Source organism: Achroia grisella, unplaced genomic scaffold (genome assembly GCF_030625045.1).
Source record: "Achroia grisella isolate CSIRO2021 unplaced genomic scaffold, CSIRO_AGI_Agris_v1 utg1433, whole genome shotgun sequence".
Classification (NCBI taxonomy): Eukaryota; Metazoa; Arthropoda; class Insecta; order Lepidoptera; family Pyralidae; genus Achroia; species Achroia grisella.
Genome location: NW_026712632.1, coordinates 399,549 through 424,470, shown reverse-complemented (window position 1 = coordinate 424,470; position 24,922 = coordinate 399,549). Strand labels below are relative to the sequence as shown.

General features: G+C 39.0%; 2 protein-coding genes across 2 annotated transcripts in view; both read left to right on the top strand.

Annotated features, from left to right (window-relative positions):
* The window catches only part of LOC131855497 (uncharacterized), a 30,459-nt gene extending 13,798 nt beyond the window's left edge, over positions 1–16,661 (top strand). Inside the window, 14 exon segments of the mRNA XM_059206777.1 lie at positions 995–1,120; positions 2,532–2,707; positions 4,133–4,250; positions 6,088–6,225; positions 7,101–7,266; positions 7,693–7,740; positions 8,605–8,674; positions 8,794–8,934; positions 9,391–9,450; positions 10,987–11,046; positions 12,542–12,596; positions 13,236–13,289; positions 15,444–15,508; positions 16,378–16,661. Of these exon segments, the coding sequence (XP_059062760.1) occupies positions 995–1,120; positions 2,532–2,707; positions 4,133–4,250; positions 6,088–6,225; positions 7,101–7,266; positions 7,693–7,740; positions 8,605–8,674; positions 8,794–8,934; positions 9,391–9,450; positions 10,987–11,046; positions 12,542–12,596; positions 13,236–13,289; positions 15,444–15,508; positions 16,378–16,488 (1,388 nt within the window). The 3' untranslated portion in view covers positions 16,489–16,661.
* Positions 16,662–18,090: 1,429 nt separating this feature from the next.
* LOC131855472 (zinc finger protein 791-like) lies at positions 18,091–24,571 on the top strand. Its single transcript, XM_059206749.1, has 4 exons — positions 18,091–18,287; positions 20,284–20,459; positions 21,614–21,946; positions 22,519–24,571. Exons 3-4 carry the CDS (start codon positions 21,638–21,640, stop codon positions 24,526–24,528), a joined length of 2,319 nt encoding a protein of 772 aa, XP_059062732.1. The 5' UTR covers positions 18,091–18,287; positions 20,284–20,459; positions 21,614–21,637; the 3' UTR covers positions 24,529–24,571.
* The last annotated feature ends 351 nt before the right edge of the window (positions 24,572–24,922 follow it).

Here is a 24,922-nt window from a genome sequence, read left to right as displayed (position 1 = left end):
AAAGCGGAAGCTGCCTTTAGTCTCTCCTTCGTGGTTGCGATTTCCAAATCCCCATTTTCCATGCATTCTCGTATAATCTTCCCACATGCCCATTAAAGTCATCCCTTATATAAATATCTTCTGTACTGGCAATGTCCATCATTACAGTATCGAATTCCTCCCAAAACTTTTCTCTCATTCTATCGTCACAACCGGCCTGAGGAGCATATACACTAACCACATTAACGATTATGTTCTGTAACATTATTTTTATTGCTATTACTCTATCACTCACTCTTTTTACATTCATCACACTTTGCTTTAAATTACTATCTAACACAATTCCGACTCCGTTTCGTTTTCCATCACTTTCACAGTAATAAAACTTATATCCTTCACCTATTTCTCTAGCTTTTGACCCTTTCCATTTAGTTTCCTGTAAACAGCACATTTATTCGTCTTCTTTTTAGTACATCCGGTAGTTCTCTTCCTCTTCCAGTCATCGTGCCTACATTCCAACTTGCATACCTTAGTCTGACATCCTGAGTTTCCCGAATTTGCCTCATGTCGCATCCATACGGGATGATGCGACAACCCTGACTCATTTCCCACAGGAGCCGGGTGCTGGCTCTGCGCGTCGCCTCTGGGGTACGCCCTAGCCCTTACTCGCATCGTATTCATATTTTCCATACTGTAAAGTTTTTTGGCATAAGTGTTTTACGGCCGGCCGCATGTTTGACATCAACCCTTCTTGGGAACGTTATTGTTGGTTGTTTAACGCTAAGGCGAAACACGTGTTACAATATCGGTGTAGACTCAATAACGGTCGGAATATGATCTTCATTAGAGAAGGTCGTAACGGTAGTCATGTTTCCACATGGAGTATTTGTGGTCTCACAGATGCTAATTGTAGCGGAATGTCGATGGATATTGATAGACTTCGGCAGCACGGTCCCGAGGACTGGTGTGTTAGAGGTGAGACGGTATAATGCAGCGAGTGTGGTGGTGTCCTCAGATTGCGTGTTGCTGGATGGTGAGGTGATGATGCAGCACCTGAGGCAGCAGCACGCGGCGCGGCTGTACATCTGCCGCGAGTGCGGGCGGGTGCTGCGGCGGCGCGCGCACTACTCCGCGCACCTCGGTCCGTACACCACACTACACCACACTACACCACACTACACCACACTACACCACACTACACCACACTACACCACACTACACCACACTACACCACACCACACTACACCACACTACACCACACTACACCCCCCACACCACACCCCCCACACCACACCACACCACACCACACTCTTCACACCACACCACACCACACCACACCCCCCACACCACACCACACCACACCACACTCCTCACACCACACCACACCCCCCACACCACACCACACCACACCACACCACACCACACCACACCACACCACACCACACTACACCACACCACACCACACTACACCACACTACACCACACTACACCACACTACACCCCACTACACCACACTACACCACACAACACCACACACACACACACACCACACCACACCACACACACACACACACCACACCCACACCCACACACACACACACCCACACACACCACACACACCACACCCACACCCACACCACACCCACACCACACCCACACCCACACCCACACCACCACACCCACACACCCACACACCACACCCACACACCACACCCACACCCACACCCACACCACACCCACACACACCACACCCACACACACCCACACACCACACCCCACACACCACACCCACACCACCACACACCACACCACACCCCCACACACACCACACACACCCCTCACACACACCACACCCCTCACACACCACACCACACCACACACACCACACACACACCTCACACACACACACACACCCCTCACACCACACCACACCACACCACACCACACCACACCACACCACACCACACCCCCCACACCACACCACACCACACCACACCACACTCCTCACACCACACCACACCACACCACACCCCTCACACCACACCACACCACACCACACCACACCACACCCACCACACCACACCCCCCACACCACACCACACCACACCACACCACACTCCTCACACTACACCACACTACGTTACGTTATACTACATTACGTGTCACACTACACGCTACTCCACGCTACATTACACTATGTGTCTCTGTACTTCACTAGATCACGCTACGCTACACTACGTCTAGCTACATTACAAAACGCCACGCTACAATAAACTACGTTTCGCTACACTTCATTAAGTCACACTACACTTCATTAAGTAACGTTACACTTCACTAGGTAACGTTTCACTACACTACGTCACACTAATGTTATAAGTCAATCCATCTTCACTATATAATTTCGAAATTATTCCACAATAAATATTGAACACTAATATGTATTTACAAACTTTACTTTATAAAATTACACTTGCGTTGCGATTGTAGGTGTTAAGACCTTTTTGAATGTATTATAATAAGTTAATAATGAAATAAATATATGACATATACAGCGGAGCACGCGGCGGGTGGTGCGGGCGGTGCGGACGGTGGTGGCGGCGCGGTGCGGGTTCGAGTCCCGGGCGGGGGCGCGGCCAGCAGTGCCGGCCCGGGCGGCCACACCTGCCACCTCTGCGGGAAGACCTTCGCCTCCAAGTACACGCACCAGGCGCATCTCAAGACGCACCAGGTCGCCGTCCACCTGCACCGATCTGGTTTTATAATACGACACACTTCATTGCGGGAATCTTTATTTGTTATAAGATTTTTTGCTTCCTAATGAGGTTTCCATCTAACTTTAACAGCATTAACGGCCTTTGTAGTCGTAGCAGCATGCAGCCGCCCCGATCTTATCTGGTCTTCGACAGACGAAGAATAGAATAGAATAGAAGATTCTTTACTCAAATAAAACTTAATTACTACCGCTCGTTCGGAAAGCTGTCTCATCACAAGAAGAACGAGCGAGAAACTTGTGTGTTACTCGTTTAAATAATCCTTGTAAGTTTACATTTACAAGTCGAAACGTGTGAATACAAACTATCAACCAGCACTATTTTTTTTGGGTCAAATATAAATATACAATAAGATTAAATCAGTCGTAGTGATAAGAGCAGACCAGTCCCTATAAGCAGCACTCGTTCACGAGTATGACGAATGAGCCAGCCATCAATGCGCTCGACCATATTTTAGGTCAAGCGAAGTGTCATTGTGCCTGATTATAGTACCAGATAAAAACATACGGCCTATACCAAGCTTTTGAAGTGTCTGGAATATAATGGCTTCATACCCACTTTCTGCAAGGCCATCACAGCAATCCTATTTTCCTTAACATCCCATTCCATTTTGTAATTTGATAATGAACACGGAAAAAATATGTGAAATGGCGCAAAATCGAAAGTTTTTAAAATAATATACGTATACCAAATTAAAAAAATAAAAATTCTATGTAACACACGAGACTTTGTTCGCGTGGAATTTAATTTACATTTTGTAAAATAAAAGTAGTCTAAGTTACTCTTTATTACATAAGCTACCTGCCAAAAAATGTCCCGTCAAAATAAGGACAGCCATTTCAGAGATTAGCCGGAACAAAGAAACAGACCAGACAGACAGACAAAACTTGTAAAAAAAATATTTTGGTGTATGCACCGTATTTATATTCATATGCATTTAGTAAAAAACGGTTATTTCAATATTACAAACAGACACTCCAATTTTATTTATATGTATAGATTATTAATGGCCAGATTAGTTATACATATAATAGTTTATAAATAATTAATTATGAATAGAATAGAATAGAAAATCATTTATTCAAATAAACTTACATTGAAGCACTTTTGAATAGTCATTACATTTTTTTAATCTACCGCTCGTTCGGAAAGCTGTCTCATCACAAGAAGAACGAGCAAGAAACTTGCGTGTTGCTCTTTTAAATAATTTTATTGTTACTTTACATTTTTAAGTTGAAGTGTGTGAATACAAACCACCAATTAGCACTAATTCAATTAAATACTCAAATAGAAAAAATATTGAATATATAACCAACTGGTTAAACAATTAATGAGAGGAAATCAGTCATAGTGATTAGAGCAGATATGTTATTCGTTCACAGGACAGACCGCGGCCGTTCAAATGTAAGGAGTGCGATAAGAGTTTCCTGACTCAACAAAACCTCACTCAGCACGAGAAGACGCATCTTGGCATCAAAGATTTCATCTGCAAAATTTGTGGTGAGTTACAATTTAGACGGCCCCGATGGTTTTGTAGTTTAACACACCTTTTTAGTTTTAACGGCCGCAAGTTCGAATCTTCTACTGTTTAAACATTTATATTTAATGTGTTTCTCTGAAGCTGATTGTGTTTTATACTAGCTATGCTCGCGACTCCATTCGCGTGTTATAGAGATTTTGACCAAATAAAGAAAAAATATTCAAAGTTATAGCTTAAAAATGGCAAGATTTATATAAATAGAGGTTGAGAGTTTGTACTCATTTTTATTTTATTTAACCCCTTAAGTCTAACATTTTAACGAATCTTGAATGTCATATGTATTTATATTTAAACAATATGAGCCAACAACAGACAGACAGATGATGACAGATGACAGAACAAAATGATTACCAAGCTCCTCGCTTTAAAAATTACGATATTTCTATACAAATTTTCATCTCCCCTTTCAACCCTTTACAACCCTTTTTTCGCATTAAAGAGTAGGCTATTTCCTTTCAGGGTCTAGACTATCTGTGTACCAAATTTATTTAAATGATCCAGTAGTTTTGGCCTGAAAGCGAGACCAAGCAGAGTTAAGGATATATTTATTAATAGTAATTCTTAAATACGAGTATATTTGGCAAGCGGGTACCGTGAGACTCGTACCCACTAAAAATCTCCAAGGTATCCTTACATTGAAGCGCCTTTTGTCGGAGTCACGGGATCGAGTGTCATAACACCGGGGGGCAAGACCAGGGGTAACACCGGGGATAACACCGGGGGACAAGACCTAGATAATACCGAGGGGGGCAAGACCGGGGATAACATCGGGGGGCAAGACCGGGGGTAACATCGGGGGGCAAGACCGGGTGTAACACCGGGGGGCAAGACCGGGGGTAACACCGGGTGACAAGACCTAGGTAACACCGAGGGGGGGCAAGACCGGGGATAACATCGGGGGGCAAGACCGGGGGTAACACCGGGTGACAAGACCTAGGTAACACCGAGGGGGGCAAGACCGGGGATAACATCGGGTGTAACACCGGGGGACAAGACCTAGATAATACCGAGGGGGGCAAGACCGGGGATAACATCGGGGGGCAAGACCGGGGGTAACATCGGGGGGCAAGACCGGGTGTAACACCGGGGGGCAAGACCTAGGTAACACCGAGGGGGAAAGATCGGGGATAACATCGGGAGTAACACCGGGGGACAAGACCTAGGTACACCGAGGGGGGCAAGACCGGGGATAACATCGGGTGTAACACCGGGGGACAAGACCTAGATAACACCGAGGGGGGCAAGACTGGAGATAACATCGGGGGTAACACCGGGGGACAAGACCTAGATAACACCGAGGGGGGCAAGACCGGGGATAACATCGGGGGCAAGACCAGGGGTAACACCGGGTGACAAGACCTAGGTAACACCGAGGGGGGGGGCAAGACCGGGTGTAACACCGGGGGGCAAGACAGGGGGTAACACCGGGGGGGGGGGGGGGCAAGTTCGAGGGGAGCCGCGCGCCAACTTCTCGGGCTTTTCTTGGAGGTGGGTCCGACCCGGCGGTCACACCTTAAGTCCTTACGACCATCGGAGACGCAAGTGTGTGGCTCTCCACCTCGGATCGCCGAGAATGGACTACCCTATTGGGTGTCCATTCCATCTGGCCGACTCGGGCGACTGGGGGCTTTTTTACCTTAGGTAGATGGGGACCACTCCTTTGCCCCCACTCTATGGTCTGCCGATCGACCTTTGGAGGCGCACACCACACACACTTCGGGCTCCGCTCGATATGATGTGATTTAAGAGAAGGCCAAGGTCTACGAGGAGGAGTAAGGCTCGGTCGTGTGTCGGCAGGCAAGGCGTTCGCCAGCCAACACAACCTGGAGGTGCACGGCGTCACTCACAGCGGACGGCGGCCCTTCGTGTGCTCCGTCTGCGGGAAGGGGTTCGCCAGGAGACCAGAGCTCAGCGACCACGCACGAGTACACACAGGTACGACGCGACCCCGTCCGCGCACGGCACCACCTCCACCTACAAACCTCATTGTATCACGAATTACATTAATAAAATTGGGTTCGCCAGGATTATACACAAACTCAGCGACCACGCACGATATATTACAGGTACGACGCGAGTCCGCGCAAAACTGGTGTCTTTCATCCACCTCCCCTCATTGGATCTACGAGTGGTTGTTCGCCAGGAGATTCTGATATTCAGCGACCACGTTTGAAACGAGTCACACAGGTACGACGCGACCCCGTCCGCGCACGGGGACACCTCCACCTCGACCTCCACCTCATTGTATCACGAGGGGTTCGCCGCGCCACAACTCAGCGACCACGCACGCCTGTACACACAAGGGTACGAAGCGACCCCGTCCGCGCATTAATACGGAGTGTCACTCCACACTCCACCTCCACCTCATTGTATCACGAGGGGTTCGCCAGGAACCAGAACTCAGCGACCACGCACAATGTACACACAGGTACGACGCGACCCCGTCCGCGCACGGGGACACCTCCTACCTCCACCTCCATTATCTCATTGTCTCATGTAAGGGGTTCGCCAGGAGACCAGAGCTCAGCGACCACGCACGAGTACACACAGGTACGACGCGACCCCGTCCGCGCACGGCACCACCTCCACCTACATGTAAAAATTTGTAACAGAATTACACTAATAAAATTGAGGTAAACTGTAATAAATTATTATACACAAATCAGAAAATATATTATACAAAATAGTTAGTCTCTCTAGTGTCTTTCATCGTAACTATGCCCATCAGGATCTATAGTGTTGTTGTAAAAATTATCTCAAGGTTTATTCTGATATTTCATTTCGTAACGTTTGAAACGGTGTCCTTACAGGCGAGCGTCCGTTCGCATGCGACATCTGCGGAGCTGCTTTCTCTCAAAGATCGAACCTGCACTCGCACCGCCGCGCCACACACCTCGGCGACAAGCGACACGCCTGTACACAGTGCCCCAAGAGGTTCAAGAGACGCAGGTACCATGAATGAATACTGGAGTGTCTGTATCTAATACACTGCCGTAATCAAAAAGCGCCACTTTATTAAGTGGGGAGAAGATGAACTCATGACCCCATTACTAACAATGTACCATGTCAGGTTGACCTCCACGCGATGGTTTCCCCCTGGAAACCATGATAAATTCCTGGTGAATTTGTCACGATGGACTAACTCCCTAAAATGTTAAACTTCCCTATTATCTTGGATTTCTAAAATGTCATAATTTTCCCTAGAAGCCGGGTCTAGTATACTTGCAAGTATTCTAGGAATTTCAGTTTTTGATAAATTCCGACAAAATCCACCTGTAATAATATTACCCTTTCATTTATAATGTCGAAAAAAAATTCGCACTTTGTGGCACTTCGCTATAATTAACCCCAAATCAGGGAAAAATTTAGGGGTTTCAAAACATTACACGTCCTTACTGTGAGCCATAACACCGGGGAGAAACCCTACGTCTGCGAGGTGAGCCCCGCCCACACCTTGCACATCAACAAAAATGCAAAGAAAATAGTCCGAGCATTTTTTCCAAGAAGCAAGCGAGTGCACACCGGGGAGAAACCCTAGCTTGGCCGCCATCTTGGATTTTTTAAATTTCATAACTCACCCTATAGGGAAATTTAAATATCCTCTTTGAATTCTTCAAGACCTCGCAAGTACACTAGGAACTTCAGTTTTTGAAGTGACACCCCAATTATAGTTTTGGTCAAGCCATGTGTGTGATGCCAGCAAATTCCGACAAAACCTGCCTAAAACTTTTTACCGGGATGTTTTTAGATAGACCTTGATGCCGCTTTTGTCTAAAGTGTCGAAAAAATTTCCCCACTTTGGACCAAGCGCCTAAATTACCCTAAATTCGAATTTTTTTATTAGCGCTGTCAATACTTTATACCGAGACCCATCATTGTCCTATAGAAGTCGACCAGTCGTGGGGTTGCCTTGTATTTAAAAAATGACTGAAAATAATCCGGATTTTTTGGAGAGGCGCCCAACTTTTGTCGCTTGGTATGGTCGGTCGAGGACGTCGTCTTCGCTGGCGAAGACGGTGTCGTGTGTGTATGTGAAGACGTAGTAGGCACACCGGTATCTGCGGTGGACTCTTACCCCGATATTATCGGATACTACAGTATACTATGGGGTACTACGAGCACTATAGAAGCACCAGCGAGTGCACACCGGTAGAAAGTGTAACATGTCGGAAGTTGTGTGCCGGGTGGCCGGTCACACTACAGTGGTGATTGTCCCCGAGCACTACAAGAAGCACCAGCGAGTGCACACCGGGGAGAAGCCCTACGTCTGCGAGGTGAGCCCCCACCCCGCCCACACCCACACCTACACGTACTCCTCGTGTACCCCGAGCACTACAAGAAGCACCAGCGAGTGCACACCGGGGAGAAGCCCTACGTCTGCGAGGTGAGCCCCCACCCCGCCCACACCCACACCTACACGTACTCCTCGTGTACCCCGAGCACTACACAGTTCCACAGACCACAGTAGTGGTCACGTTGGTAATATTGTTGACGGTGTTGCAGGTGTGCGGCAAGTCGTTCAACTCGCGCGACAACCGCAACACGCACCGGTTCGTTCACAGCGACAAGAAGCCCTACGAGTGCTTCACCTGCGCCGCCGGGTACATGCGCAAGAGACAGCTGCTCGCGCACATGGCCGCCACGGTAACACCACACACCACACACCACACTACACTACACTACACCACACTACACCACACTACACCACACTACACTACACTACACTACACTACGAACACAGCCACAAGAAGTAATAATACGTAATATACACAGAAAACACCCAGACCGAAACAAACAATCATACTCATGAATACAAATGTTTGCACCGTGCGAGGCTTCGAACCCGTGACCTTCGGGAGACCGTCAGTAGAGGGAGTAGCCTCCTGACAATTTATATTTAACTTTCAATCAACTTAATTTTAATTTTTTTGTTTTAGTGAAATAATAATTAAATAAATTAGGAAGTAAATAACGCGATGACTGCGAACAGGGATGAATGGAAGCGAAAAACATATTACGACGACTACAAATAAATGGGATAAGGTAAAAGCAGATGATGATGAGTGAAATTAATAATTTTTGATTTGTTTTTAATTACAGGGTCATGTCGCGGAGTCCATTGTCGTGAATCAGCCGAGAGTCATAAAAACTATAGAAAATGTAAGTCATTATACAATCACTAATGTTGAATGTTTAGTTTCCTAATGTCTTGTCAATTGAAACACCGGTTTGAATTTGACGTGTTTATACAGATACGTCAAATCCAAACTAATCTTTAATACTAAAGACTTAAGACTTAAGAGAGCATTAATAAGTCATTTTATTTATGATTCGTCCTAGTGTTACTTTCATTCCATTATTTGTCGCTAGAGCGCCGTCTATAGACAGGCGTGGTGGGCCGGGTCATTGGGCTCCCTAAAATATGGTCGAGCGCAGTGATGGCTGGCTCATCGGTCATACTCGTGAACGAGTGCTGCTTGTAGAGACTAGTCTGCTCTAATCACTATGACTGATTTTCTCTTATTAATTGTTTGACCAGTTGGTTATATATTCAATATTTTTTCTATTTGAGTATTTAATTGAATTAGTGCTAATTGGTGGTTTGTATTCACACACTTAAACTTAAAAATGTAAAGTAATAATAAAATTATTTAAAAGAGCAACACGCAAGTTTCTTGCTCGTTCTTCTTGTGATGAGACAGCTTTCCGAACGAGCGGTAGATTATAAAAATGTAATGATTATTTAAAAGTACTTCAATGTAAGTTTATTTGAATAAATTATTTTCTATTTCTATTTCTATACTGAAATATTGTTGTGACTAATTTTAGCAAAAGGTTTATATTATATATACTAGCTACTCGGCCCGACTTTCCCCGGGTGTACATATAAACCTTCCTCTAGAATCACTCAACAATCTATTAACAGAAACCGCTTCAAAACCCGTTGCGTAGTTTTAAAGATTTAAGCATACATAAGGACAGACAGCGACAGTGACTTTGTTTTATACTATGTAATAAATAATATGAAATGTTGTTAACAAAGGATGACTTTTCTCATTTGTAAATATTAATAGTATCAAACATTTGTATTCAGAATTTTGTATCGGTCTCTGAGTTTTTTCTATGTATATTATTTATATTTCGAAAAAAAAACTAAACTAATTTAAGTATTTATATCAGTTGTCTAATTCAAATTCAAATTCAAAAATCATTTATTCATGTAGGACATTTTAGCCGCTTATGAACGTCAAATTTTTATATTATAATTTTATTTTTTCCCTACCGTCCAGTTCGGTATATAGATCCAATTGAGAAGAACTGGCAAGAAACTCAATTGAATTACTTATTTTTTTAAAGCCAGTTTATTTACAATGTATATTCATATAGATGTCTATGTATAACATTAAATGAAAATCCAGTGCATGAACAACTATTGCCATGCATACTGGTCATTCAAGTAATCGTTTAGTGAGTAATAGGCTTTGCTCAGTAAATATGATTTAACAGATGTTTTGAATTTATTTAAGGGTAATTCCAATATATTCTTTGGTATCTTATTGTAAATTTTTATACCTATTCCCATAAAAGACGTAACTTTTTTTAAACGATACTTGGGGACTAGTACCCATAACAGGTCTGCTTAACTTAGACCTAGATGGCGCTGTGTGAATTGACTTGGCTTATTATTATTTTCAGACGACAATGGAAGTGGTAGATATCACAGATATAAACGGAGATACCAAATATGATGATAGTGTAAGTATAAATGTAGATGATAGAATGAGACTATATGTGATGTAAATCAAACAATGGATAGAAAATGGTAAATACTTATAACGAAGATACGACTTCAAACATATGTAAAGCAAAAAGTGACAATAAAAATATATCATAATTCTATAAAGCTAATACATTCAAAATTGATAGAAGTGTTTAAAAAAAAATAGAAACTTGTAGAGTTTCTTGTCAGTTCTTCTCAATTGAATCTGTATACTGAACTGGACGATAGGGAAGAACCGACACTCCGTCGACCCATACGCGGCCTCCACTTCATAACCTTTGCTCCATCTACCATCCCTGACTCTGCCACTTCAGCTGACATTAAAAACTTATTTTAAATATAATATACGTAATCTATACATCTATACATGTAAATAAAATTGGAGTGTCTGTTTGTAATATTGAAATAACCGTTTTTACTACATCCACATGAATATAAACACGATACATACACCGAAATACATTTTTTACAATTTTTGTCTGTCTGTCTGTTTGTTCCGGCTAATCTCTGATATGGCTGGTCCGATTTTGACGGACTTTTATTGGCAGGTAGCTGATGTAATAAGGAGTACCTTAGGTTACCTATGTTTTAGAAAATATGTTTTATGTTAAAAAAAAAAATTAAATTCCACGCTGACGAAGTCTCGGGTACAGCTAGATAACAAAAAAAAATGTCGGACCCTATGTGAGAAAAGCCCTAATATCGGGCTACTCGAATAAATACTCCAATAGACTACTGCTATTGAGTAAAAACAACATATGCATGATGACTAGGGCCCTCACAGGACACTGCAAATTAAACAAGCATATGGCTAAACTAGGCCTATGCACGACAAAAATCTGCAGATTCTGCCAAACTGAAGAGGAAACGCCGCTTCACATCCTATGTGGTTGTAGCCCACTCATGCATAAACGAAATATCTCCTTTGGAAAGTATACACTATATCCTGAGGAGATAAAAACCATCGCTCCTAAGAATATCCTTCAATTCTTGTCCCTGACGGGTCTAGGTAGCGAACTTTGAAAAAAGGCGAGGCACAATAGATCTATGTAGGTCGCAGTGCTACAGGTGCTAAAACATCTGACAATAACCCAAACAACCCAATGAAATTTTGCCGTTAATGATTCTAAGGTTACTTACCATCGGGTAGGTAGTTTTGTTAACCACTCCAGTTGGGTAATAGAAATCTAGTTAGGTATATAATATTTGAAAATTGACTTTTATAACTGGATTTATGGTGGTTTGTTAATTAAATATACGAACGAAATTACAGTATATAATATTACTAGCTACTCGCCTCGGCTTCGCACGGGTGTACATGTATTATATATATAAACCTTCCTCTAGAATCACTCTATCTATTAAAAAGAACCGATTCAAAATCCGTTGCGTAGTTATAAACATTTAAGCATACATAGGGACTGGATCTTGTTTTATACTATGTAATGATAGTGATATATATACTTACAGATATTGTACGCTACAAAGGAAACAGATTTGGATGTTAGTCACATAGGCACAGTGGGTAAGTATCTAATCACATTATACTAATATTAGAGTTTAAAATCTTCAAAATAAACTCTATAGCTGTTGACCGCAGCTGGCCTTTACAGCTTCACCGGAGGATAGGGGGCGAGTGCAGATGGCACTCCAAACCAAAGGAAGGACTTATGGAGCGGCTGAAGGCCAACTCCTGCCTGACGGATACGACGCCAGTCTGAGGGCACCACTAGGGGTTCCAACCTTGGCTCAGGCCGTCGTAATATCGATCCCCGTTGAATTGGACGGGGGATCGATCGGAGGGACGCGCGCGTTGTCCGGTTGAATGCGCGGTATGAGGTGTGTCTGTCTGTCACCGCTGAGGGCACCGCTTGGGGTTCGAAGCTCGGCCCCGGCCGTCGTAATTTCAAAATGAAGTTTTGTGTACTTTACAAGATAAAACAGCTTCTCATTAGAGGAACTTTAACTTTAGGGTCGGAAACGCGTATGTGACACCCCTAGTGTTTCAAGCGTCCATAGGCTACGGTAACCGTTTACCATCAGATGGGCCGTATGCTTGTTTGCCACCTAAGTGGTATAAAAAAAAAACTCACACCATACAGACCTTGAGATCCTCACGCCCATACCTCGCGCTATATACTAATATTTAGTTTTTTTTTTCTAGATAAATCAACTATCAACCTAATTGCGGACGGCAATGAGTCTATATTGACATTACGTGAGTACCCACATGTTTAATTTATGGAACTTAATTTTTTTTATTACAGCTTATAGTTTTTATACCGTCTGTTAAATAGAAAAATGACAGTATTCGAAAGGTACATTTTTTACAAGAGAAACATTTAAAGTTTTTTTTTTCATATATTTTTTCCTAAAGTTTTTAATTTACACAGAAGTAGTATATTTAAAAGTGTTTAGATAATGATTAAGACGGCGTGGTTAATTTAATTGACTTATATAAAAGGAGGCAATTCTAGATTCTAATTTTGAAAAATGTTTTTTTACTATTTAATCAACAATATGTAGTTGCAATGGAAATTTATCTGATGGTTTAATGATTAAGGTTAGTAAAATTGACAATTGACTTGTGCCTACACTTGTGATATTTCTGCCAACACTCGACACCCTTCCATTGGTACCTCTCCAGATACCATAGATTTAAGTTAAGTGTAAAGTCAGTCCACGTTACTAATAAGCCATGTAGCACACTACCAGATAAACTTACTAATCTATACATATAAATAAAATTGGGGTGTCTGTTTGTAATTTTGAAATAACCGTTTTTTACTACATGCATATGAATATATATACGGCACCTATACCAAAATAACATTTTTCATAATTTTTGTCAGTCTGTCTGTCGGTCTGTTTGTTCCGACTAATCACTGAAATGGCTGAACCGATTTTGACTGGATTTTTTTTGGCAGGTAGCTGATGTAATAAGGAGTACCTTAGGCTACTTTTATTTTAGAAAAATAAAGTTAAATTCCACGCGGACTAGGTCGCGGGAACAGCTAGTATACAATAAATATAATAGTACAATTATTACACCGATATACTCACAGGTAGTGAGTATATCGGTATATTTTTTTTTTTTTTTTTTTTTCGATTGGCAACACCAACGACAGTTGTCTTTATCAGCTGGCCGTAATAAATAAATAATTTTTAATAGTTTATCACACGAATATTATAGTTCCGATATCATTATTAGTGATTTAATAGTGCAATAAGTGTCGATTATTGTTTGTGTACAAATTGGAGGTGTATTATTTGCAAAAATCGACATTAAAAAATAGTGTACCGGCCATCTGTCCCCTAGCGGTGCTGAGGGCACCGCTAGGGGTATGGGTACTGGCGTCGTATCCGTCAGGCGGGAGTTGGCCTTCAGTCGCTCCATAACTCCTTTGGTTTGGAGTGCCATCTGCACTCGCCCCCTATCGTTCGGTGAAGCTGTAAAGGCCAGCTGCGGCCAACAGCATTAGAGTAGTCCGAAAAAAAAATCTTCGTGTGAAGAGTCTGCGTTCCGAATGAGTGGTAGAATAAAAAAATTTAATAGAATAGAAAATCCTTTATTCAAATAAACTTAATTTAAGCAATTTTGAATAGTTATCACAATTTTTTTAATCTACCGCTCATTCGGAAAGCTGTCTCATCACAAGAAGAATGAGCAAGAAATTTGTGTGTTGCTCTTTTAAATAATCTTTGTAAGTTCACATTTTTAAGTCGAAACGTGTGAATACAAACTACCAACTAGCACTAATTAGGGTCAAATATAAATACACAATAAGATTAAATCAGTCGTAGTGATAAGAGCAGACCAGTCCCTACAAGCAAATATGTGACTATTCAAAAGTGCTTATATTAAATTTATTCCAATAAAAAATATTTATATATCTATAATTATAATTGTACTGTATTTAAATATTCATTTGAATAAAAAGTTTTACATTTTTTTTACTTTTGTTTGACGACCTCGGTGGTCTAGCGGTCTAGCACACCGCTTTACGTCCGATGGTCGCGGGTTCGATTCCTCGCACGGCACAAACATTTGTATTCATGAGTATGATTGTTTGTATCGGTCTGGGTATTTTCTATGTATAATATGTATGTATTTACGAAAAAAAAATTATCTATGTATTTGTATCAGTTGTCTAGGACCCATAACACAAGCTTTAGCTAGCTTAACTTGGGTCTAGATGGCGCTGTGTGTGTGTAATTTGGCCATTCCCGACATTTACAATACAGACTATCAACTGCTCAGATTATGTTACAAAGATCATAGACTATATTTATACTATATGATTATATCCTAGACATAGATTATACCAAAGACTATATATACTACAATAATAATGTTTTCTTTCTATTACAGAGGATTTGAAAACAATAAAAGTAGACGAAGCGACCTTAGACACCAATGTAGATGGACAGACTGAGGTAATTATGAGCTCTTCCAGTTAGTCGCGGGTTCGAATCCAGCACTATAATTTTTTTTATAACTTAAAAACAGCAGATACACAATCAAGCTCGGCCCATCTGATGGTAAATGGTTACCACATAAACGCCGGAAGCCCTATTACTAACATGCACTTTGACCCTTAAGAAATCTTAATATATGCTTTTTGAAAAACCAAAGAGAAACAGCAGTTAATTCAGTGTGAGTGTACAAGAGACGGAATCCTCTATTTAAAACAATATTTGTATACATATGTTTATTTTGAATTAGTATATTTCAGATACTATCTGACTAAGTAAGCTAAGTATAGTTTTACTTTGAGACTAATTATTATATTACATAAGCCCTGTTAATAACTGTCCCACCATCCGAGTTTTGCATCTCTTGAACTTAATTTTGGGTAAAATCCAAAATGCTGACGTGTATACAGAAGCCTTGTCTTTTATAATAGATAAAATTAGAATGTACTCTCTTTATATAGTTAAGTCGTGTTTATAGTTAAGTATAATTTGGGAATTGTACGTTTATATTGTATGAGTATTTTCGTTGCAAATGTATGAGTCTGCTGTGACTCAGGAAATCTGGGTACTATAATAGTGTAATGCATGTATGTATTTAGAAAAAAAAGTATCTAAGTATTCATATCAGTTGTCCAGTACCGATAAAACAAGCTCTGTTTACCGTGGGACTAGATGGCGCTGTGTTAATTGTTATTTCTTTTTGTAAATCTATAATATTTTTTAATTCGGAAACTTAAGAGAAGATTTTAATTTAAAAATTACATATAAATTAAGATAAGGCACAGTAACAAGAAAATAATATCAAATTTCGCGTCAAACTCTATTCACAGGTATTCGTATCGGACGAGAATGGCAGTGTAATGAAGCTAATACAAATACAGCTGCCAGATGGAAAGACTGGATGGGTTTCGATCAACAAGCCACTTGAGGGATCTCTTTAACATGCAAACTAGACGTGCGAGCAAGCAACACGCGGCAAATCTTAGTGTTACACAGTGCGTGTATAAATATCCTAAGGATATTTGACGATTAGTTATTTTTGTTTAGTATATTCATTAACTCTAAAACAGAAAATTTCAGTTGGCGTATTCCTAATTAATGGAACTCGTTATGTCTATTACAGACTCTTATGATATGTCAAATCTGCCGTCAGTTCGGAATGATTTCAAGATGAGAACTGACAAGAAACTCAGCTCTATTTTAAATAAGCTTATACATGATAACAGAAATATAGATCTATTTTTAAATTCAATTAGGGAAAATGTCGTGGCTACCAATAGAGGCTATTCTATTTTTGTCAAAAGGAAATAAGTCGCTCACGGACCAGTTCTTAACAATCATTCCTGACCTGACCTGACCTCATGCCATTCAATTATTATCCATAAGATACTAATAAGTACTTTTTTTAAATAGAGGTAACAAATTTTACACGCCGATTTAAATATCGAGTCTTATCTATTCCTATAATTATTAAGTAAGATGTTAAAATTTTTTTAGTGGCATGTTTAAATTATCGTTATTTTTAGTAACCTGTAACGAATTTGTATATTAGAAGTTATAAAGTAGTCAATGTTATCATGAGTCACCATTACTATTAAGTAAATCATTTGTATATATTGTAAATAATTTATATTAAAATATTTTTACAATAAATGTTGTTTTATTTATTAAAAAATACATATGTTCTTGCACGTATACTCTGGCAGGCAAACGAGTGGGTATTCCAGTTATGTAAAATCATTTCTTATCTGTGGTACTATATACTCACATAAACCATAATTAATAGCTTGTTTTTATCTGTTAAATGGTCCGCATGTAAGTGCAAAAGTGCATGTTTTGATCCTTTTGAAATAATTATTAAAACCACGGTATTGTTTATTTTTAGACCACTAAATTTATTGAAAAATCATGACCAATAAAAAGAAATAGAAATAATCTTTATTCAAATAAACTCAATACATGCTTTTGAAGTCATATTTTATTATTCTACCACTACTACTCACTCGGAACGCATATTCATCACAAGAAGATTGAGCAAGAAACTTGTGTGTTTGCTGTTTTGAATTGATTTTTTTATATAAACAAGTAAAAGGCATGCGACAATCAACATAGAAAATGAGTGAGTAGCGGACTCATTCTCAGTGCAATCAGATTATATATTTAAGTTTTTTCTACAAAAACTATTAATATTTACAAACTCTTCAATTTTATAATAAACAATTTTACAGAAAAGTTTTATAAAGTGAAGAGAATTTTTTAAGTTTTTAAGTGACATTGATATCTTTTTTCAGACAGATTTAGAACAGACTCAGGTAGTTTATTGTACAAGCTTAAGCAATTACCATAAAACAAATTACTAATTTTAGTCAAACGACATTTAGTTAAAATCAGTTTGTTATTATCAAATTATTTATTAAAATAACTATAATATCGAATGATCAACGATTACGTATTCACATCACTGCTTAACATTTTATATAAACATCGTAAGTTGTCAATAAGTAGTTGTCATTGTCAAAAATCTTGAAAAATGAGAACGTCAATAGCTCAAAGGCCATTTTGATCATTCCATTTTTTTATAATGAATTATAATAAAATTATTGATTTTTATCACTGAGGCGTCTGTACATAATACAAAGGTGTTTTCAAATATTTCGTCAAATATGTTATGTATATACAAAATCTACATTATTATAAAGTTGTGAATGTTTGTGATAGGAATCTAATAAGAGATAATTTGGTAAGTTTATGACGTGTATATTTGAAATATTAGTCTAATCGCTATCGTAGACATCCAAGAATGTTTGCTTTGAACAAAATTAGCCATACTTTGAAAATTTAGTACAATGAATATCTGTTTACAAAAATAAACATAGTTAAGAATAACTTTTTAATTCGTTCTATATTTAAATGAGTTAAGTAATAAATGGATACAGCTATCTCGATTGGACAGGATAATAACTGGTTTTTTTTTATACCTACCAGACAAAAAAATTGTGAATTGTATTAGAATTTAATAGACTACTTCAATGCAACGTTGTTAGGTTAGGACTATAATAATACTGCATTTGTAGGTAAATATTACGTATTTTATATATTGCTGTATTAGTTATCGTCCTTGTAGTTGCATGGGTGCATTTATTGTAGGAATCTCTAATTTATAAAACATAAAATGTTGTCTATCCTAGTTGCTAAATAAGTAAATTAAAAAGTATATAAGTCAAACATGTTTTTAAAATTTGTTATCTAATTATACAGTTTATCTATCACAAATATAAAAACAAGTCTTTATACTGCTACTTATATTTAATTACGGGAATATCATCGTTTTTTTTTATGTTTTTGTAGAAAAAATAACATTCATAGTGCTGACAATGTTTAATATTGTCTGATTGCACAAGGAATGAGAGTGTAGCAGTTTTTATGTTCATTATTGTATGCTCTCTGCTATTCTGTTATAGCTTTTATCAGTAAAATAATGCAATAAGAGATTGACAATGTTAAGTTCGAAACTACAACTATTAACTACAAAGTAAACATAAAAATTGACAATAACAAAATTACAAACTATATTTATATACAAAATATATTTAATATAAGCAATTCAGCTTATATTGAGTTTATTAGAATAAAGATTATTTTGTGAATGATAATGGAATGGAATAGTGCACTACTGTGCATAAATTAAGACTAATATATAACACTAATGTTAAATTGAATTTTAACTAACTGTATAAGATGAAGTTAGTTTCACACGGCTTAAAATCACATGTATTTTTAGTACCTACAAAGAATCTTAAAATTTATAGATGTTAACTTTAACTACAGGTATAAAGTATAATCTAATTTTATTCTAGACAAGTCAAGGTAACTACATGCCCCTTTAGGGAGACAAAACTCTATTTTTGGTCTAATTTTGGTTTAGAAATGAAAAAATAAATACACTTGATATCATACTACAACCTCTTCCCCCCTAGTGATATTTCTTGATTTTCACTTGATTCAAATTCAAATTAAATAAGAATTTATCCATGTAGGACAATTTAACTGCTTATGAACGTCAGATTTTCTATATTATAACTTTTTCCCTACGATCCAGTTCAGTATATAGGTAGGCTGACCTCTAATTAATAATAATAATTTATTTACCCAAAAACACAGCATAAAAGATAATAATTAAAGCATAGTATCATGTGTTTCGCAGTAGTAATGGCATGCAAAAATAGTATTGTTTTAAAAATTATACATAACTAGCTTTTAACCGCGGCTTCGCTCACGTTAATTTATCCCCTTAGGGGTAGATTTTATCAAAATCCTTTCTTAGGGGATGCCTACATCATAGTAGCTTTATATATGCAAAGTCTCAGCCCGAACGGTTTAAAATTGTCAAAGTTTCATACAAAGTTTCATCCCCTATTTTATCCCCTCGGGGGTAGAACTAATCAAAATCCTTTCTTAGCGGATGCCTATGACATAATATCTACCTGCATGCCCAATTTCAGCCTGATCCGTCTAGTGGTTTGAGCTGTGCGTTGATAGATCACTATGTCAGTCACCTTTGAGTTATATATATATATAGATTAACTATACAGAGAGAAATAATAATAATAATAATAGTAAAATAGGATCTCTCCAGTGGATAATATATATTGTCAAAAAATCCTTTACGAAATACTTTATATGTATAAATAAACTAGATACTAGTTATTATTAAAAACTGTTTCCTTTGTCTACAGACATCTTAATTTGTACTTAAAGTTGTATATATGATAAAAAGTGGAGTACTTAGTCACACAGTGAAATAACACAGGGGTGTATAAGATGATTAACATCAGTGATGGCACAGGAACAAATGATATAGAAGGAAGCGGAGTTCTGTGCCATTTGGCAACCCCCAGTTAAAAAGTATCAGGTAATACATCTTTAAAATGAAACTTATATAGCGTTGCAGCGCCACAGCCGTTACAGCATTATGCTGAGCTCAGACCGGACACTGGACCAGTTCGGTGGATGTTTTGACACATATACACATGCACACTTGTAATTTTGTAATGATGAATGGTAAAAGGACTTTCTTTTTTTGTAATTGTTGCAATATTTTTAGTTTTTTTTGTTTAGTATGTGTTTTATTTATTTTTTTAACATCTGCCCAATAAATATATTTTCATTTTCATATAAACTGAAATATTTTAATACACCCCTTTTCTGTGTCTAATACACCCTGTATTAGGATTTTTCGGTCACGAAAAAGCATTCTGCGTGAAAGGATTCGTGGTCAAAAAACTGAATCATAACCGAGTGCTCCCGAGATGAGACGAGACGACGCGAAACGACATGAGCGCCGCAAGTACACTCTCGCGCTCGTTCGGTCTCATCATGTCTCCCTGAGAGTGTGCTGCTGGCATTATAGAGATACATTAAGTTAGATATCTATAGACAGGTCTGTGTGCACATAAAGCTAGCCTGCTTTTTATCAGACAGTAATTAATATAATTGTAAATAACTGATGTTTTTGGAGAATAAAACATTAAATTACATTTCCCATGAGTGTTATTGTATGTGTCACATGATAATGTAATGTTTACAGTGGTGTGCTAGGCGGGGCAGTGCCCCGGGGCCCTCAAGCACAGGGGGCCCTCGAACCCTTACCAGAAAATCTCGATTGAACAGTACTTTTGAAAATTTCTCTCATTTTCAAAATAAATATGACAGGTTGCAACTCAACTTTAATCATGGCAGCTCACTTGAGAGAAATTCGAAAGTTATACCTTCAGAATTCCCCTAAATTCTTTCTGTGGGTTGGCAGTGTTGTCAATCTGATGGATAGCGATATGTGCGTTTTAACAAAACTGTAATGTAGGGCCTCATTGCTGAGCAGTGGGGCCCCATTGATTGATTAGCCCCGGGGCCCTTGGTTACCTAACTACGCCACTGAATGTTTGTAGTGGTGTTTGTGTAGGTAGGCAATATTTACCACTTGACATAAAAAAAACTTAGTATTACTTTACCTATAATTAAGTTTCGAATTTATTAAGTGTCTAAAGCATCTAAATTTTCACTTTCCAGGTTAATTAGATGTAAGTATCAAATATGTCTGTAAAAGAAGAATTAGATGTAAAAGTAAAAATAAAAGTTGAGGATGACAACAAAAGTTCCAAGAGGAAAGATCCCACCTCTTTCTTGCCAGATGAACCAATGACATACGAGATAAAACAAAAGAAGAAGAGAAGAAAGAAACGGCTCGAAGATCCATTTAAAGATATAGATGAGAAACCAGCAGTGACGATAACTAGAGAGATCACTGATGCAGAGGATGTTGTAGCAACAGACAATGTGAAGTTTGATCCTGAAGTTAATATTAAAGTTGAGAATATTGAAGTGGAATTAGATTTTAATGATGTAAGTATCTGATGTCGTCCACCAGCGTTGAGGCCTAATGCTTTATTTCCCCGAATAACCCAAGAGGTTGTTAATTTAAATCTACAGGACATCTAAGAAACTGTGTGTCTGTTCATATTTCTACCTGACTGATCAATGAAGCAAACATCTATATAAAACAAAAATTAACCAGAGTGAGGGTGTAGCGTAGTTCCCTTGCTTGTTGAATATACAAAGCAAAATGTTGACTTGTTAAATTTTATCTCTGACTATTCCATTTTGGATATGTATGTTTGTTGCTTTTGTTTTTTATCTACTGGAATATTATAGTTTGTTAACATTTGGTGGAATTTTCCATTGAATAATAATAAAGTTTTTATTGCTAGATAAGTTATGTTATATATTATTACACCTTTTTCTCGTTTCCTAATTTTTATCTTTGGCTTCTCCTTTTATATGTAAAAGGAGAAGCCAAGGCCTATGGGCTTTCCTTCTCTTCAAGATCTTCCCGTTTTGCTCCCCTTAAGCCAACAGTACTATGTAGCAACCCAAGCTCTTTGTAAATCTACAATCATATTTTTTCTGTGTTCCAGTTTGCTAACAATGGAAGATTAATGCTGGAAGGTCCTCATAGTGAAGACAGCCAGGAACCAGAAATAAAAATCGAGCAGCAAAACCACGAAGCGGTCCTGCTGACATTCGAAAGCATCATCAATGATAAATCTGTATTCGGGTACAGTCAGGGTGCTGAAACTGCGCCCACCAACGTCTGCAAGGTGTGCCATCTAGTCTTTCAATCGCCGAAAACCTTGCGGATGCACCAGAAACGAAAGCACAAAGCATTTAGGAAGTACTTTAAACATATATGTGATTATTGTGGTATGTCATATGAAATGAAAAATAGTCTAGTCGCGCACATTAAGAGGAAACACGGGCCCAATGCAATACCTGATGACCTTGAGGAGCGGACATGTGATGTCTGCGCTTTAGTGTTCAAAGGGATGACCAGATTACGAATGCACATGCGAAGGAAGCATGGTTCATTCGAGGAGTCATTCAAGCACATATGTGACGATTGCGGTCTAACCTACGACAAATATCGAAGTTTAATAGTACATATGCAGAGAAAACATTCGGCCACACCAAAACCAGTCGTGGACCAGTGGTACAACTGCCCGTTTTGTCCGAAGATATTCAGTAAGAGGGAGACTTACGCGCGCCACGTCCAGAGGAAGCACAAAGTACCCGACGAGGACAGTGAGGATGCAGAAATAAAAAAGGAACCACTCGAGAATTGCATGAACGAGCAAACCGGCGAGATTACATGCAAAGAGTGTCCGCTAGTCTTCTCCTCAATCAATTTCCTCAAGTTGCACATGAGAAGAAAGCATAACGCTTTAAAGGAAGACTTTAGACTTAAGTGTAGGATTTGTAATTTGTCCTATAATAAAATTGAGAGCCTAAAAAGGCATGTGCGGAGGAAGCACGATAAGGGTTCGCATTGCGAAGTGTGCAATAAACAATTCGACACCAGGGAAATGTATCTAAATCATTCCCATGTGAAAGTTATAAAGGAATGTTCTTTATGTGGACTAATATTCGCCTCTGAAGGTGGTCTCGCAAAGCATTTGAGGTGCACGCACAAGTTAGACCTGCCCAAGACTGTATTCTGTAGTATATGCAACGAGGGATTCCACGATAAAAGACAACTCAAGCCGCATCTAATGAAAGTACACCTGAAAGTGTCCTACACTTGTAAGTACTGCAAGAAAGTGTTTAAAGCTAGAGAGAGTTACAGACGGCACGTGTTATTCAAGCATCCAGTGAGCAATTTGACTCATAGCCAAATGCAAAAATGCGAGCAGTGTCCAGCCACTTTCCTTGACGAGTTTGAACTTTGCCGTCATATTAACTTGACGCACAGGGAACCTGATCCTTCCGAGCCGTTTTTCGACGTTAAAAAGGAGGAGATGGATCTGAAAGATCCGTTTCAATGCACGAAATGCTCTGAATCGTATCCAGCATGGGAGCAACTGAGGTTACACTTTGAGCAGAACCATCATCAATCTGAAGATACGCAGTGTCAGATGTGTGGGGAAATATTAGCTGCGAGCAAACTGCAGGCGCACATAAAGAGTCAACACACGGATATAGAAGTTATAACTTGTAAATACTGTCCGTTCCAGACGACAAACAGAGCGAGCATGACCCAGCACATGTTACGGCACAAGAACGCTACAACACTACACTGTGATTACGCCGGATGTCGTTATAAGACGTTCTACGAAGGTGCTATGGAGAAACACAAGCAGAAGCACGTAGAACAAGGTGTTAAGTTGCAGTGTACAAAGTGTCCCTTTCAGTCGATGAATAAATATATCTTGAAATATCACGAAGAGGCACATATGACTGGCAAGAAGAGATACATGTGTGATCAGTGCGATTATGCTACAATATTACCAGCGAATTTAGTCCAACACAAGTACAAGCATTCCGCTGAGAAACGGTTCAAGTGCGAAGTGTGCCCGTTCGCAACGAAATACAATACATCTTTACGTTTCCACGTGAAAAAGAAACACTGTGATCTACCCACAATCAGCTGAGCTGTGAAATGGTTTTGTTTTTTATTATTATAGAGTATTTGGTGTTAAATTTGTTTCTTTCATTTCCTCAGTCATCAGTTATCATTAGCTATCAGTCGTGTCAATTTTTTTTTAATTTAAAATTACACTTTTGAACAATCCTTTTAGTAATCCAGGCTTCTGAACTAGCATTAGACGTATTACAGAACCTAGTTCCTTACTAATACATGCGCTTTGATTATAGATTGATGAAAACTATTATGTCATCTAAAAGATAAAAACTAAAGTTATAAAAAAAATGTTGAAATAAACATAACATTTTGCACTATATTGTGTGTGTGTCTTATGTGCAAGTATGATGTATGTGTGTTTATATGTATGTATGTAATTAAATTTGTTGTCAAAAGTTACCGCG

Coding starts and splice junctions, on each gene's coding strand:
- LOC131855472 (XM_059206749.1), top strand. CDS start 21,638: ATGTCTGTAAAAGAAGAATTAGATGTAAAAGTAAAAATAAAAGTTGAG. Junction 21,947..22,518: donor TGGAATTAGATTTTAATGAT/GTAAGTATCTGA, acceptor TCTGTGTTCCAG/TTTGCTAACAATGGAAGATT.